The sequence below is a fragment of the Cryptomeria japonica genome, chromosome 10 (assembly GCF_030272615.1).
Source record: "Cryptomeria japonica chromosome 10, Sugi_1.0, whole genome shotgun sequence".
NCBI classification, from domain to species: domain Eukaryota; kingdom Viridiplantae; phylum Streptophyta; class Pinopsida; order Cupressales; family Cupressaceae; genus Cryptomeria; species Cryptomeria japonica.
Window position 1 is genome coordinate 304,910,847 of NC_081414.1, and position 17,104 is coordinate 304,927,950.

At 34.7% G+C, this 17,104-nt stretch overlaps 1 protein-coding gene across 1 annotated transcript in view; it reads left to right on the forward strand.

Annotated features, from left to right (window-relative positions):
- Positions 1–12,893, forward strand: part of LOC131078949 (putative methylesterase 11, chloroplastic) — a 58,724-nt gene extending 45,831 nt beyond the window's left edge. Inside the window, exons 3-5 of the mRNA XM_058016796.2 lie at positions 1,992–2,135; positions 2,314–2,448; positions 11,639–12,893. Of these exons, the coding sequence (XP_057872779.1) occupies positions 1,992–2,135; positions 2,314–2,448; positions 11,639–11,920 (561 nt within the window). The 3' untranslated portion in view covers positions 11,921–12,893. The remainder of the gene's footprint in view (positions 1–1,991; positions 2,136–2,313; positions 2,449–11,638) is intronic.
- Positions 12,894–17,104: the final 4,211 nt, after the last annotated feature.

The following is a 17,104-nucleotide window of genomic DNA, read 5'->3' on the forward strand; positions in this document are numbered from 1 at the left end:
AAAATCTTATTTCCACAATTTACTCATTTTGAAATATTACATCGCATGAGAATGTCAACTTGTGGAAAGCCAACTGTCACAACCTTTCACATTTCTCTTCCATTCTGAAGTTCTCTTTTTCCTGTTTCTCTATTTTTCATTTCTAAATGTGAGTGTGTCTCAAATGAGATGCATGGCTCACTTTATTATATTCATTTAATGCCTAAAACTAAAACTAAATCTACTTTGGATTATATCCAGCAGTTCTGAACATCCAAATCAAAAAAGGAGGAATGAGGTCACTTAGTTATATACACTGAAACCTGGAAACACATACCCTGGGGTAGGTGCATGTCTAAGTGACAGGACACTTTCAGGAAACATATCTTTGTTGCAGGAGGCTATCAGTGTCTCTTGCTGCAGGAAAGCATTTCAAAAGAGAGAGTATAAAAAGTAAATGAAGTAGCCTTGGAAGCTTGAGAGAACATATGCAGGGGTGTCTTATTCAATGAAAAAGTGAACAGGATATTGGGATCATGCAAAACAGATTGGTGGGATTTTGAAGATTAAATGAGACATATGAAACCAAACTGTATATTTGTGAAGCATAGATTTGCAAGGAAGACCATGACAGTCGAGATCAGTTGATAATAACTACCTCTTTTTCGTGCAATGGTTCAACTTTTATGACAAATAACTTTTATTTTTATATTTATGAAACATACACATACACTGGCAACTCTGGGGGAATCGCTGGCATGATAATATGGCTATTGTCACCAGACTCGCCACATATAAAATGCCAAACAATTTGTGCTAGTTTTGAAATTTATTTTACAAAAAACAAGCCTCTTTTCACAGGCATGGACACTTATGATGCTAATGGACACAGCAAATTTTCAGTCTGTCCTTAGGTAAAAGCTTGTATTCAATAATACTGTTAAGTACGATGAAATTATTATTATATAAAAAGATTGCTGTTGTGAAGTAACAGATGATGGCATTTACTTTCATCATACATGACTAAGTGACTTGGAATCCACTGATTGATAGATTACCGTTGAAGCCCATAATTCTTTCATGCTGGTAATATTTGAATTGCAGACTAGCAATATGTTTCAAATAGCAATGTTTACATAGTCATAATGATGGGACTGATACTGTTGCATTGTTGTCTCAGTAACATATTTTTTATTGACATTGATGACACCTGTTGATAGTGCTTCAGTAACATATTTTATTAACATTGATGACAACTGCTGTTACATAGTTTTTGGTGCTTCAGATTAGCTCCAAGTAGAGTTTGTTATAATATATCAGATAGATAATTACTTGTCATTGTACAAAGAAGCTTGAAGTCCTCCGACAGGTCTTACTTCATGTAGCAATTGGTTGGCAGATTATGTGTTGAGTTGTATATTGTGGAATTCCTTGGTATTATTTATAGTTATTTGCAAATACAAGTCCCCAAGAGTCCAGTGTTTGAAGCTTTGAGGGACCAACTTAATCTTTTGTAAGTGAGCCTACCCAAAACTTTTTGTTGTGTCACAAGGTCATATTACCATTCGAAGAATCTAAATGTGATGATTTGTGTGGATCAATTTGACGTCTTTTTGAAACTGCAATTGTGGGCTCAATAATTGGTCATTTTGACACTTCTCTTTGATGATAGAATTTTTTATTAGAATTAATTTCATTCTTTCTATTGCTTTGTGGGTCTTTCATTGAGTATTTGATTTGATTTTCCCTGATTTTTTGGCAATTTTTAGTGGAACTGGGCTAGTCATTCTTATTTCTTAACCTGGAAAAGAAGATATTTAAGATTCTTTAAGTTAAATAAAGTCTCATTGTACTGAATGTAATCATGGTAAGTGGTAAGTACCCCCTTAACATGAAGTTCTTACTTGAAAGGATTAATATATTATAAAGTGCATTGTTTATAAATGGCTTCTTACACTAAGACGCTATTTGGAGGCACACATAGCTCTTAAGTTCTTGAAATTCTTGTGCAGGTGATTCTGGTTGGCCATGACTTTGGAGGTGTGTGCATATCATATGCAATGGAATGTTTTCCATCAAAGGTTGCTAAAGCTATCTTTATTTCTGCAGCTATGATCACCAATCAACAGAGAACATTTGATATCTTTGCCAAAGAGGTTTCTTCTCTATCCTTTAATCAACTGTGAAGGAAACAAGATTTGAACGTTTGAAAATGAGTTGTATATGGAATGCTGTGTATCTGATTGCATCCTTTGGCGAGCTATGTTGAAGATGTCAGATTTAAACTTCTGAATTTCACTTGTTTGTTTCTCTCTGTCCTTTTTGAATTATCAGGTTATGGAGTCAGATTCTCTTTTGCGGAAGGCACAGATATTCATATATGCAAATGGAAGTGAAAATCCTCCCACGGCTATCGAGCTTGACAAGGAATTATTGAGGGAGATGCTATTTAACCATAGCCCTTCTAAGGTATGTGTATGAAAAGTGGTGATAGGAAATTTGAATTTCATCTTTTGGATGAATTTGATGTTAATGATAATTGTTTCTGTACTTTGAATGTCTGATCTTGGTTGTATCTTTCTTTCTGTTTTACATTCTACATGAAAGCACACAAATTTAAAGTGGAGAAATTTAAGCAGGTAACATGCACTTTTTGAGTGAACATAATTTTCCACTGAAAACTAATTTAAAACCACATTTCCCTTTCCCTTGATTGATTGGTTGGAGTTTCAGACAACAAAAGACAAGCAAAGCATCTTTTGAAGGAATCCTTTTTTGACATAAATGCCATGCACACCTTCAAAATTTCTTAAACTTGAGACTTCATTGAAACATATTTGCAAAGTGAAGTAATTGACCATTCACCATACATTGCTGTTCGGTTGAAATCTCTAGAAAGCTTTTGACAATCCAGTGGCCATTGTAATTTCAAGATAAAGACCAGTTAAAGATCTTGAAAACTTGTATCTTTACCATTGACTTTTCATTGAGAATCTATTTTTGAGGTGAAATCCCTGTTTGCAAGTGATGTGGAGGCTGGGCAACAAAAAAAACAGAAAGAGTGATGTTACTGAAGTGAAAATTGAGCTTTATAGTACGCCCTTTTTGGGGCTTGAGTTATTGATAAGCTAGAGCGACTAGAGTTGTAATACACAAGATTTGAGTCTAACTAGGTTTATTGAGTTTGACTCAAGTGAACATTAGTCTTGACTAGGGTTACTAGATATGCTGCCCCTTCCCTTGGCACACATAGCAACTTCCTGGTATGAATATGTTTAAAATATGACTCGGATAAAACTTGGAGACCATGTCCATCTATACCCAAAAATTAGGGCAAACATTTTGTCATGCCGGATGTCTAAATTCAGCAAAGTCGTCGTTTGTGTTGTGTCTAGGTGAATTTTTTTTAAAATAAACAATTGAAATCTTGAAACATAAAAACTTTGACATCTAAATCAATGTAACTTTACATGCGAATGAGGGGCCGATGTGATGAGACAATATATCATGTTTATGGCTGACATGGAGCCAAGCAAGTCTAGGGGTATTAAGCTTTAATTTTTTTAATTTATTTAATTTATTATTCATTTTAAGTTCAACTTTTAATTCATTTATTATGTTTAATAATGTTTTAATAAATTTAATGATGATTAATTTATTAAGTTTATTTATTAGGTATAAGATAATTAAAATATCTATATTAAATTTCCTGTACATGAGATCTCCAGTCCTCTTTCATCTGTTGATTGTGCAAAATTCATGTGGAATCCACCTTGGAAAGGCTTGTGAAAACTAAACTTTGATGGAGCTTCTTGGTGCAATCCTAGCCTATTTGGTGTGAGATGTGCCATCCTCAGCTTTTCAGGAAATTTGATCAAAGTTGCTGCCAAGAAACTTAATCCAAGGAAAAACAACGATGTAGAGGTAGAAGCCATGCTTCTTGGTTTATAATTATTAAAATCTTGCAACCTTGACAAAATCACTTTTAAGGGTGATTCAATGGCCATCGCTCTTTGCCTAAGGGACACTTGACAAATCGGTGGATTATGAACATATTGAATGAAGCTTGGACTATACTTGATAGCTTTTCAACATTATTCATAAAACATTGCTATAGTGAAGGCAACAAATTTTAAATTTACCAATTACATTTCAAACCAAGGTATTCACCAACAAGAGGATTTAATTGTTGACAATAATAAAGAACAATGGCTAGATATTTGAAGAATGTTGGAAAATGATCAGAGTGATGCCAAATATAATCAAGTGTCCTTAATAGGATGATGACAAAGATGAGGCAACCATTGCCTATGATGAGTAGTATTGACAATTAATTTCGCTCCCTTGATTCTTAATTTGATATGGCTTGAACATTTTTTCTCATAACATTCTCTTTTCTTTGCGTGCAACATGGAGACACTGATATAATTAGGCATGATGAGCTGATAGATGGCTTTCATAGGAGAAATCTCTATGGCTAGAATAAGAAGGATCCTTTTCTCTCAAGAAAATGAAGGTTTGGAGGTGATGTAGAAAATTTTGAGCTAGGATTTTGTCAAAGGAGACACTAGACACAGGGTTAATTCTAAGATTTCTTCCATGTTAATGGTAAATGTTATCTTCATCACCTACAACAAGTAAATCACAAAAGCCCTCAAGTGATTCTATGTTTCGGAATAGTTCAAGGTAGAAAATGATCATAGAGTGCTTCAATGGCCATCGCTCTTTGCTTAAGGGACACTTGACAAATCGGTGGATTATGAACATATTGAATGAAGCTTGGACTATACTTGATAGCTTTTCAACATTATTCATAAAACATTGCTATAGTGAAGGCAACAAATTTTAAATTTACCAATAGCTTGGACTATACTTGATAGCTTTTCAACATTATTCATAAAACATTGCTATAGTGAAGGCAACAAATTTTAAATTTACCAATTACATTTCAAACCAAGGTATTCACCAACAAGAGGATTTAATTGTTGACAATAATATAGAACAATGGCTAGATATTTGAAGAATATTGGAAAATGATCATAGAGTGATGCCAAATATATTCAAGTGTCCTTAGTTGGATGATGACAAAGATGAGGCAACCATTGCGTATGATGAGTAGTATTGACAATCAATTTCGCTCTCTTGATTCCTAATTTGATATGGCTTGAAATTTTTTTCTCATAACATTCTTTTTTCTTTGCGTGCAATATGGAGACACTTATATAATTAGGCTCAATAAGCTGATAGATGGCTTTCATAGGAGAAATCTCTATGGCTAGAATAAGAAGGGTCCTTTTCTCTCAAGAAGATGAAGGTTTGGAGGCGATGTAGAAATTTTTGAGCTAGGATTTTGTCAAAAGATACACTAGACACAGGGTTAACTCTAAGATTTCTTCCATGTTAATGGTAAATGTTATCTTCATCACCTACAACAAGTAAATCACAAAAGCCCTCAAGTGATTCTATGTTTGGGAGTAGTTCAAGGTAGGGCTTATTGAAGTTGTTGACAACACTACTTCATAGAAACTCTCCTCTCCCAGTTATAGGCTATGAGTTTTAAGGTTTGGCTTTGGTGAGCACTGTTAGAAGCATAGAAAGAAGGTGCGGCACTTTAATTTAAGAGTTGTTGGCTATTCAAAGATTTCTCTCTAGCAGTATCAGCAAGTCCTCATTTCAAGCAACATAGGATGTCATTGAGCTAACCAAACCTAAAAAATTATTCCCACTCTAGGAGTGTTTCAATGTTTTGAAAATGGAAAAGGCAATTAAGTTTCTCATGAAGGGTGTGGCCTTGGCAAAGAAGGAAGATGATTCCTATAGCCTCGATCGCAGCATGTTTTAAAGTTGGTAGTATGTCTAAACTCACAATTTTTCTCTACAACATGGGATGGATATATATGTGCTTGGTCTGTTTATGTTAACTAAATTGTCTTATTGTATGCGTCTTGCCATCTAGCACATAGCTAAACAAAAAGATGGCTATTTTTGTACTGCTATAAAAAAAAATTCAAACTCTTAGTTTAGTCACTAAGTAGTCTGTCTTCCTTGCCACTTTTGTGTGGTAGGAAGTCTTTTGTAATAATTTTGAATCCCGATATCTTAATATGACAAGAGAGGACCCTTTGCTTAATCTTTCAAAAAAATCATAGTAAACTATATTAAATAGTATAAAGTTTAAGTTGGTGTAATATAGTAATGCATGCACAAGACAATGGTTGTATCTAGAAGACAAAATCAACACGTGGTTATATGAAGAGACATATTTCATCTGAGAATGAATCATCATTTTGGGAGTGGGTCTCTATATAGAGGCTTTGTGCTGATTACTGAAGGACTTAGTTGTATTGTAAGTTGGGCTAAGTAGAAGGTTGAGGGAGATAGTGTATTGAGCAAGCTAAATGTATCCGGTAACTTCATTGCTCAAAAGGGATGGGTTTAGCGTAAAATTGTGGGTGGTAGTTTTCCAAGCAGGCGAAGTATATGTAAATGCTCTCTTGTCCAATTGGGGTTGATTCCGTTTGGTCAAGGGTTCTAGATGTAATGGTGTAGGTCTACACAAATAAAGAGGTTTCCCATGTTTTTTATGTGTGCTCTTCGTGTGCATGTATTTACCTATTCTGTAATTTCATTGATGACTCCATTAATGGAGCTTGTAAACCTAGGTTATAAATTAGATTTGCTTCTAAATTGCTCTAATCATGTAACCAGGAAAATAATTGGTTGTCTATGCACTTTGAGTGAGCTTTTATTGATTAGGTTTCCTCCATTAATTGCTTAAAGACCTGAGTAGGTCTTTATTGGGATTTAAAAAAAAAAAATTCTTTAGGTTTGAGTTGATTTAAAATTTTATTCAAGTACTTTCTTTCTTCTCTCTTTCTTTTAGATGTAGTTTTTGACAACTAATTATTATCATCAAGTTGATTTACTTAAGGATTGATAATAGCTAATCTGGGCTAAGTGTCCAATACAAGACAAAATAGAATATAGCCAATTTGGGCTTTTCTGTCCTTTGGGCATGTTTATGTAGAATAGTCAGCATAATTGGTCAAGCAAACCAAACTTCTATCCAGAATGGGATAGGCATTAGTAATGACCTTTGGGGCCTATAAATTGGTCAATTGAACTAAACCTCTATCCAGCACGAGATAGGAAATCATAATGGCCATACAAGCCTATAATTAGTCAAATGAACCAAGCTTTTATACAATACAAGATAGGTGAAATAATGGCCATTCGGGCATATAAGAATAGGTAACAATAAATTGCTCTGGCCAAAGTCTTAAATTCATCAGGACCAATTTGGGTCCCGAGTCACCTTACAAGAGATTTCACATTACACCCATATATTGTACCTAGGATATCGATAAGTTCCCATAATTAAAATATTTTAAAGATCTTGTACTTTCCCTCAGATTTCAGGCCACCGGCAAAGTACAAGACAAGTCCTCCCCAAGGATTCTTGTGAATATCAGAGATTGTTTTCATATCTGGTTTAGTTTATCATGTGTTCATAAATTTCATCTCATATTTATGAAGAAGGTTATTTCATCTCCCTATAACCTTAGTACTTGAGAACTAGAGACATCCTTCGTCTTCTAGACTGCCTACATATCCTATATCCGTGAGATCAAAGTACTAAAGGATTTGTTATGTGTATTTTTGCTGAATGTGTAGCACTGTTTTGCACTATTTTTATATAACTGCGAGTGGACATGCAACCTTTTTTTGGGTTCAAACTCCCCAAATAATTCTTCATTGGCTGCCACACACTTCAAGAGTGTTTGACGTGGAAGTTGTTTGAAAATATATTTTAGTTTACCTATAACGCATGATTGGTTTAGAGATTTCCATTCAACATTAAGTTTCGTTTTCAGTTAAACATTTATTGCTTTCTGATCACCAAGATCCATTTATAGGCGAGGTGAAAGCATATGACAGTTACCAAATTCCCTAGATGTTTTTGTTGAGTGGTTATAAAGGTTATGCTAGAATTTGGTAAAGTTTTGCTTGTATTCTGTAGTTTAGATAAGAGGATCATATGTTATCCTTACACATATAAGGCATTAGGAATTTCCTTCTCGTGGGACTATGGCTTATCTCAACATTACGCTAAATTTTTATACCTTTAGTACTTATAAAAATAGTAGAAGATAAAAATGAACAATCTATCGTTAACCATTCTTAATAATGGATTAAATCATAAAGGAGTTTCAAAATAAAATAAACATATGATATCTTTATTCTTTTGTTTCTATAAAGTAATACAAATAAACGTTAAGCAACACTCATAACAATAATTTCATCTAGAATACTTCAATAGTTCAAGAGATGTAAAAGCTAAGATGACAAAACTATCCATTTCGTAACCATATCATGACCTTTAATATTCAAATGGTACCCACATATCCATACCCATATTGGTAATCATATATTTTTGTCAGTGATTCCATAATATTTACAAGTCAAGAATACCTATTTCACTTACATGTAAAACTTAACTACAAACTTGGATAACTATAGATTTTAAATATCCATAATAATAATAACTAGAAATTTAGAAAATGAATACATTAAAATACTACAATGAGAGTTTGCTAAAATTAGAACTCAATAAAAGTCTTATATTGACATATATCAATCCCAGCCAGAGAAAAATTGATAGGTCAATTCTTCACCATCGAGTAATCTTTTATTTCTCTAAAATCATAAAAAAAAAATGTAAATACCAAACTATGTTTTACGTCTACTGCAAAAAGCACTGAACATCAAACTGTAATTCACAAATGCTGGAAAGAGTATTGAATATCAAACAATGATGAAAAATGAACGAATCTTAAACATCTGAATTAACTATTGGGTTTCCACAATTGGCTGTGCAGAAAGGTAAATAAAAAATAAGGAAAGTAACAGAATTTACAGCTTTGTATGGCTATTTGCATGAGTTTAAACAATTAAGATCTAATGCTAGGTATATATGAAGAAAGTAGTTACATACTAAAATAGACGGTAGTTACAACAAATGAAGTACTTATCATAGACAAGTGTACACATACCCTTTGTTATAATATTAAATCACTATTCTAATAATGATGAATAAGTGCATTGAAGGTTACAGTGCATGGTTGTAGATGTATTTTGCAACATTCCTCACATCTTTCATCATGTTCTTCGCCTAGCTAAGTTTACCTACCTTGTCAAGGAGAAGCTCAATGTACTGAGTGACTCAAGGGCTCCAAAATGTGTAGGTTGCCTCACTTCTAAAAGTCTACTAGCTGCCACATATGCAGTTACATTGTCTGTTATTACCTGGACAACATTTTTCATTTTCACCTTCCATCGCCATTTCATCCTACAAGTTATACAAGGTCTCAACATTTTTTATTTCGTTGGAGGCATCAATTGACCTAGAAAAGATTAACTGTCCTCCTGAAGCCACTAAAAGGTTAATGAGTGTCATGGTTGTCATTCATCCATCCATGCTACAATTGTTGTAGTACCAAAAATTGTCACATTCCTACTTTGCCACTTGCTACAATTTCTTATTCTATGCAATACCCTCCAATGAAGGTTGTGCACCAAGAGTGCCATGAGGAACAAAATAGTTGTAGCTGTGGCTGTCCACATTGCCTAGCCCTTGTATTGGTGGCCCAATGGAAAAAGAAGAGCCTCCTGTGTTTCCCTTTGATCCCATAGAACTCATACCTGCCAATTCCTTTGTTGTCCTCCTTTTCTTTGCTTTCTTCTGATCATAAGGTGCAAGGAAAGCTTTCATCTCATTCTTAACCTCTTTAGATGTTTGTGCATATGGCACACCTCGGCCAATAATCCACAAATGTTGATGTTTGAGGCAATTTATATCTTCTCTTATGTCCATCCCACAATAGCTGCAGTTTCCCATTCCTTGCTGTATACTTGCTGTCACATGTTTCAAGCAGGTTCCTCAGGTTTGCTGCCACATGTCCTATTTGTGGATGCCATTTTTTCTAGAAAAATAGGAATAAACCCTAGCAAAATCTGAAATAAATAAACAAAACAAAATAGCAGCCTAGCAGCAGATGAAAATAAAAACAGCTACTAAAATCCTGCTGTAAATAAAAAATAAAATAAAAATGAAACAAAATCCCTATCTGCCTAGCACAAAACATTTAAAGTGAAGGCGCAAAAAAATAAAAAATGTTTTGCAGTTTCATGCCTTTGAGTGCCACTGATTAAGAGCCAAATATGAGTTGATAAGAGTTAACCTGTTGTTTCCAAATGCCTGTGAGCTCAAATGCCACTTACCCAACACCACTGCTCAAAACAGACTCCAAACCTTTTCATAATAATGATTTTTTTGAGTGAACTAGACTTATGAAACCTTGTGCACTATTTTGAACAGAAATTGTTAGTTATTGGTGAAAACTTGCCCTTAACTCGTAGCTAAGTTATATGGCGAGTTACTTGCAAGTAATGGGCTTTTTTTTTTACCATGGATTGGTGCTTTTTCAACTATGCAAACCCATTGATGTCTGGTCAGCACATCGACTGTAATGTCAGATTACCTCAAGGTCGTGGCTGAAACTATGATCTTATCAAAGATGTCTAAATTGTCATTTTAGAGCCTAGACGATCTAGGCCATTGTGATAGCAACACTCTTTACATATCATCCGATAATATTATGTATCTTCTATTTCATATTTTTATCAGTGGTTGCGTGATTTTTATGTTTCTTGTTCCAAACCATTTTCCAAACCTTTTTGAAAATTCTGGTCTTTTGGCAAATCTTGTCTTTTCAGACCTTGAAACTATTATTAGGGGGAGCAGGGTGTGGGACTTAAAAAGTTCCTTTAAGCGCCGAATATCTTTCTTGATGATGCTTTTTTCCTATCCCAAGATACCTTTATGAGCCATGCGTGGGAAGCAGAAAAGAGATAAACTCCAGAAAAAATAAAGGCATTTGTACCTTCTAGTGGTTTCTTAGGGCAAAGGTTTCTATCAAGGGCTATAGATGCAAATGTTGATTGGGCATCACTTCTATACAAACACGTGTAAACTGTGTCTTTTTACACCAATTCATGTACAAGAAAATAGACTAGTTGAAAGTAAATCGTTGTTATTTAACTCTTATTATTCATGGGTGTTTTCAACTATAGTTTTCAAACGTGTTTCAACATCTGGGAAGCGAATGTTATTCAATTTAATTATGGAGGCCCTTGATTGTATAAAAAGTTTTTAGAAAGCATAGAGTGAACTAGCATAGAATGAAATATATCAGATGCACAAAATTTCACAAAATCTTCTTGTGATCTCTTTTTCAACCTACACCTAGAGCTTTATTTCCTGCTTTAAAGTAACCGCTTTGACAATGGTAGATGTTAAGGTTGCAGAACATGTAGTTGTAGGCCCTTGAAATATTCCTTTAGATTTGCTATATGAAACCCAAGGTAGTTCTGTTTTCCAAAATTATTTTCACCATTATCTAACAGTATTGAAGCCATTGCTTTCTTTCTCTTTTTCCAGTAAGGTTTCAGATGATATTTGGCTCACCTTCTTATTGTAAATGTGCTAAATCAATTTCTAATAGATGAATGCCTTTTATGGTAATGGAAATTAATCTAAACATGTTTTTGAGCCACCTTGCAGTGCTTATGTTGGATGAACTGTTTCTTTTTGTATCAGGATGTGGCATTGGCTTCAGTTTCCATGAGACCTATTCCTTTTGCACCATTTCTAGAAAAGTTGTCTCTCACTGAAAAGAATTATGGATCCGTACGACGGTTCTTCATTGAAACATCTGATGATCAAGCTATTACTCCTTCCGTTCAGGAAAACCTGATAAAACTAAATCCTCCAGAACAGGTTTATCGAGTTAAGGGAAGTGATCACTCTCCTTTCTTTTCAAAACCACAGGCTTTGCATAAGCTGCTTCTTGAAATTGCTCAAATAGGTCCAAATCAGTAGTGACTGGTACAGCATTATATCTACATTTGTTCCTGGTTAGCATAGAACAGCTAGCAAAATGATTACGGTTGCGACTAATGGTTGTTTCTTCATGCTGGGGTTTCAATAGTGTATTGTTGGTTGTATATGCTACAAATTGGGGGAAAAGGTTTTTCTTCCAAACGATGTGAATTTTGATGGGAATAAGATAGTTATAGGTTCCAGATCCTGTTTATATCGATTTTGGAGGCTTACTACTGCCAAACTAACTCACAGAAATGTTCTTAGTGTTGATGAAAGGGGACGGCTATCCTTAACACATGCCAATCCTAGCAAGGGATCACACATGTGGGTTTCTTCATTTTTTTCATGATTGACAGCTTTGTTGTGAATATATAGAGGAGAGCTTATTCAATAAAAAGCATAAGTATTTGGAAATCTCTGCTGGCAGTCATGAGAGATCAAATATGCGATGTTAGGATAGCAATACAGCAAGGTTTTGGACCTATTGTGCTGCTAACTTTATCTCACCATTTGGTAGAAGCATTATAGATTCTTACGGGATATTGTTCTCCAAGTAAAATTTTCTATTTTTTTGCCTTCATGGCCGTGTATTGTAATGGGCAATATATTTGGGTTAGATATAATGTTAATTTTTTCTTCCTTAAAAAAAAGACTGACTACTTTTGGAATCCATAGACATGCTAAACATTTCATGCCCAAAACCTTTGTAATACCTGGACAGTGATGGATATAGTGAAGAAAAAGTGGTGATGTTTCTTTTACTGTCTTCTGTCATGAAAAGGTTTCATGGCACGACTGTGTTTGTGATGGCAGGCCTATGAATAATCTGATTAATGCAGTTAAAAATTGCTGCTGCTGCTTGTACAACTGTCAACTTTCTAGAGCAGATTCTTGTATCAGTTTTTTTTCTCATACAAAAGATTCTGGTTGATGATTAAATTATTTCCAAAATTTTAGCGCAGACGCTAGATGGGAATCTTATGTTTACTCGCTTTATGTATTAAAATTTTGTCTAAACTAAATCATTTGAAGTTGAAAAAGAGCCATAGAAATCTAGTTTCCCGAACTGCATATTTTTTTGCTGCCTAAGCATAAAAAATTCATTTTGATATTAACGGTCCACCTTGATGCAACTTTGTATACGAGCTGTTATATACAAATATTGTGAAATATAATGGTATAAGAAAATTAATATTTAAGAAAATGGTACCATAAATATAGCCGAGCCCATAATTGTATCTTTATATGGGTACATTGCAAACGGTCTAAAATCTAATGCTAGTAGATTTCCACAATCCATGCAATTGATATGAGTTGCTTCTGGATTCGATTGTGTAAGTGTTTTTTTATCAACGTTTCGGAGTACACTCCGTGATCCATCATCAGGATGAGAACAAGATCATAAGGAGAAAATCTTTCTTCTTTTGGATAAGTGTTGTGTACTTTCAATCTGGGTGTTAATGAGTTTTTTAATTTTCACCTATGTTTTAAAGCACTCTAGTTTATCTCTTATGTAATTTTATGAAATGTATAACTATAAATCCATTTTCAAGGTGTCTATTTATATCTACACATGTTTAAGGATGAAGAGAGATTCATTATTGTATTGGAAAATAATTGAATTTTTGCATTAGTGATTTTTTTTATTTTGCTAGATTTTTTAAACTGAAAAGTTTTTTTAGGTGAAAACACTGCATTGTCTTTGTTTTCCATTTATTTCGTTTCTGTTTTAGATTATATGCACACGTTTAATGGGCTTATATTTTCTCAAACATTCTTTTCCATGTTTTAAAGCTAACTACCATTACAATCACATTGTTTCAACTTTTTAACTACATACCATTTTCTCAATCTGTGAAGTCATCGCCAGTCATTACCATTGTTGCATATTTTAGTTTTTTTCCATTAGTAAGTCGTTTTGTGGATAAACACTTAAAAACTGCTATTCAAATTATGATCGAGTGATATCTATTTCTTTTTTAATCTTGTATTTTCTATTATAAAAGTTTGACAAAAGAGCTGATTATTTTTGGTAATGTCTCCTCTTCAAACAGTGTAGTGAAGGAATCAAATTTTAATATATTGATATTCAAATGTTCTTGTAAGTTGGGGTGCTCCATGACATGTCAATCTGTCTCAGCTAACCCCAAAGTGTAGAAAACAACATATTTTATCTGCCCATCTTGTTCTAGCTGTTCACCTTTTGTATCAGCTATCAACATTTTAGGTTTGATCTTAGTGTCGTTCCCATATATAATTTTGCATCTTGTCGCAAGTGGAATAGAATTGTAAAACATGGTGTTTTTTTTTTTTAAAACTCTTAACAGCTTTATCCACGTTTTTTTTAACTCACAGCTTTATCCACATGATTGCCTTGACTTATTTTCTCAAATATCTTTCTCAAATATCTTTTAAGATTTTCATTGGTGTTTGGATACTCTTGCACGTTAATGTCTCATTTACTCCTGCATTTCATACACATTCTCTTTTCTGCTTAATTTTTCTTCCACTGTTATTTTGGGACAACATTGAGGCTCCTCTCTATTTTCATTAAGTTTATGTTTGGACCAAAGCCAATTTGTGCCTCAACTAATAAATTTTTGATATAGAATCATTTTTTTTAGTTTTGAGATTGCTTGTACAATTATATGTTTTTTTTAATATCTGCAAAATGCAATCGAGGTTGCAAGAATAATATTAAATATTAAATATTAAAATGACTTAATATAATTTTTACAATGCCATTCAACAGTGGAAAGAAAACCATGCCAATTAGGAAAAAAAGCCCTAGTCGCAGTCAAAACAGGAAACAGCCCAAACCCCAGAAAACAAAATTTGAGCATGACTAATAGAGGGCTTGATGTAGAGCGGTTTGTCTCTCACCGGTTTATGCTACCTTGTCTAGGTATCTTCTCCAAACTACTCAAGAACCATCCAATGATTCTACACCCCACACCCTCCAAGGGTTTGCAAGACTTACCCTCTCCTACCTTCCCAAGGTCCTTAGGCTAGGATAAGCTCTTGTTGTTTTGTGAGTTCCTTTTTCTTGCTTCAGAGACCTTGTTTTTTCCACTCCCTTTCACACCCAACCAGAAAGTTCAACCCCTCTACCACAGGATCTTCATTCCCCACACTACACACGTTAGGTTGGGTGTTTTTGGTTGGATTCCCAACCCTATTCCTTACTCAAGAACTTTTGACACTTACCGATTTGATGTTTTACAAAGAAACTGCACTTTTAAGCTTAACAGGTTCTAGTAGCCTTGTCAGCGAGGTATTCTGCATTCACCGGTTAAATTTCCTGAACAACCCTATGAACTTTCTTACATTCCAGACACTCTTTTGGGGTTTACATACAATATCTCAAAACAAAGGTGGGTTTTGTCACTAACATATCTAACCTTTTACCGGTTAACTAGGCCTAATTGCCCCTTTCTAGGCCTTAAAAATAGGGATTAGTTAAAACTCCTTCACCAATCTGATTGCCTAAGTGAATTGTCAATAGGTTGGGGTCTATGCTTCCATATGGAATTCCAAACCTATCATACTTCATCTCCACCCACCAGATTCACCCAATTAGGGCCTGTTATCCATGATTCCTAACGCTTGCCAACTCAACGTGCCAAGCTTAGGGTATGGTGGCAAATCTCTTATTTGACTTCCCCTGACTCGAAACCAAAAAGAAAACATAGAATACATTGCAACCTAACATTCCACAAGGTTTCAGAGTGGAAATCCACCATGAAACGTTAGGTTGGAGCCATTTTGCTCTCAAAACCTTGGTTTTTAGGGCTCTTGAACCCGCCTGCAACAAAATAGAGTTTATTTACAAACTACAACACTTCAAGACTCAAATCAAAAACAAAATGAAGGTAAGACACCAGACTAATAATCCATGTCCCTGTTTTGGGATACTCGATCTGTACAGGTCGTACAACTTGCAAGAACAACAGAAACTCAGAAGAACACACAAATGGGAAACCAAAACTTGTTTATTTGCTTCAGATCTTCAACAATCTTCAACAATTGATTATCATCGGTCTCTCCAAGCTTTATACTGGCCTTGGAGTAGTTACAAATGCTCACAATTGATTGTGTCAACCAACTAACTGTTGGCGTATGAAAATGTTGAAAAGTTGCTACGAGCAACTTTTGCAACTTTTGCAAATTGTTGCATAGGTGAGCAACTTTGCTCAAATCCAAACTTGGACACTTTCAAATGACTCATATGACCTTAACAACCTCAAAACAATATCAACCAACCCAAAAACAACTTATTCTATTAAGTGCTCTACCTAGCACCCTTAAGAGCTCATATGCCAACTTTGGTCAAACAAAGACTCTTAGGGCCCTTACAATCATTTGAGCACACACTCTATGGCCTCTTGGCCTTATTACAAAACTAAAAACATGATTCCAACATCCTGGAAACAAACTCAACAAAAATTGCTAAGTGCCCCTGCACCATACTCCCGGGGTAGGAAGAAGTCAAGTCCCTTGAGTGGATAGGGCTTGAATAGTGGTTCCATGCTATAGTATATCTCCTATAGACATCCATGTAGCTTTAGATTCAGGGAGACCTGTCCATTTAACCAAGTAGTCTCTATAGACTCCTTTCCTAGTCCTTTTGACAATCTTGGAGTCCAAAATACAGTCCAATGTCACCAGTTGGCTTGGAGGTAGGTCTTTTGTATCCAATCTACTTCTTCCATGGCAGTAGTCTCTTGGTGGTTTGCATCCGACTGAGTTCCTTTATACTGGAACAAATCACATACATTAAAGATTGGTGATATACCCAAGTTTGGTGGTAGTTCTACCTCATAGGCATGTCACCAAACTTATGCACAACCTTAAGAGGTCCAATCTTTTTCATACATAGTTTTCTAGGCCGTCCCTTAGGAAATCTTTCCTTTCTCAGATAGGCCATAACTAGATCACCTATCTTGTAGTGTACTTCTCTTCTTGTTTTGTCTGCTTGTATCTTGTACTTCTCATTATTCTGTTGCAATGTTTTTTTGACTTGTTCATGGATCTCCTTCATATTCTCTGCAAAGTTTTCACCTTGAACACTCCTATTGTCCATAGAACTGAGGTCTTTGAGTTCTAAGATACCCCTTATATGACATCCATATACAATCTCAAATGGACTCTGACCTGTGCTTCTGTTGGCAGAGTCATTGT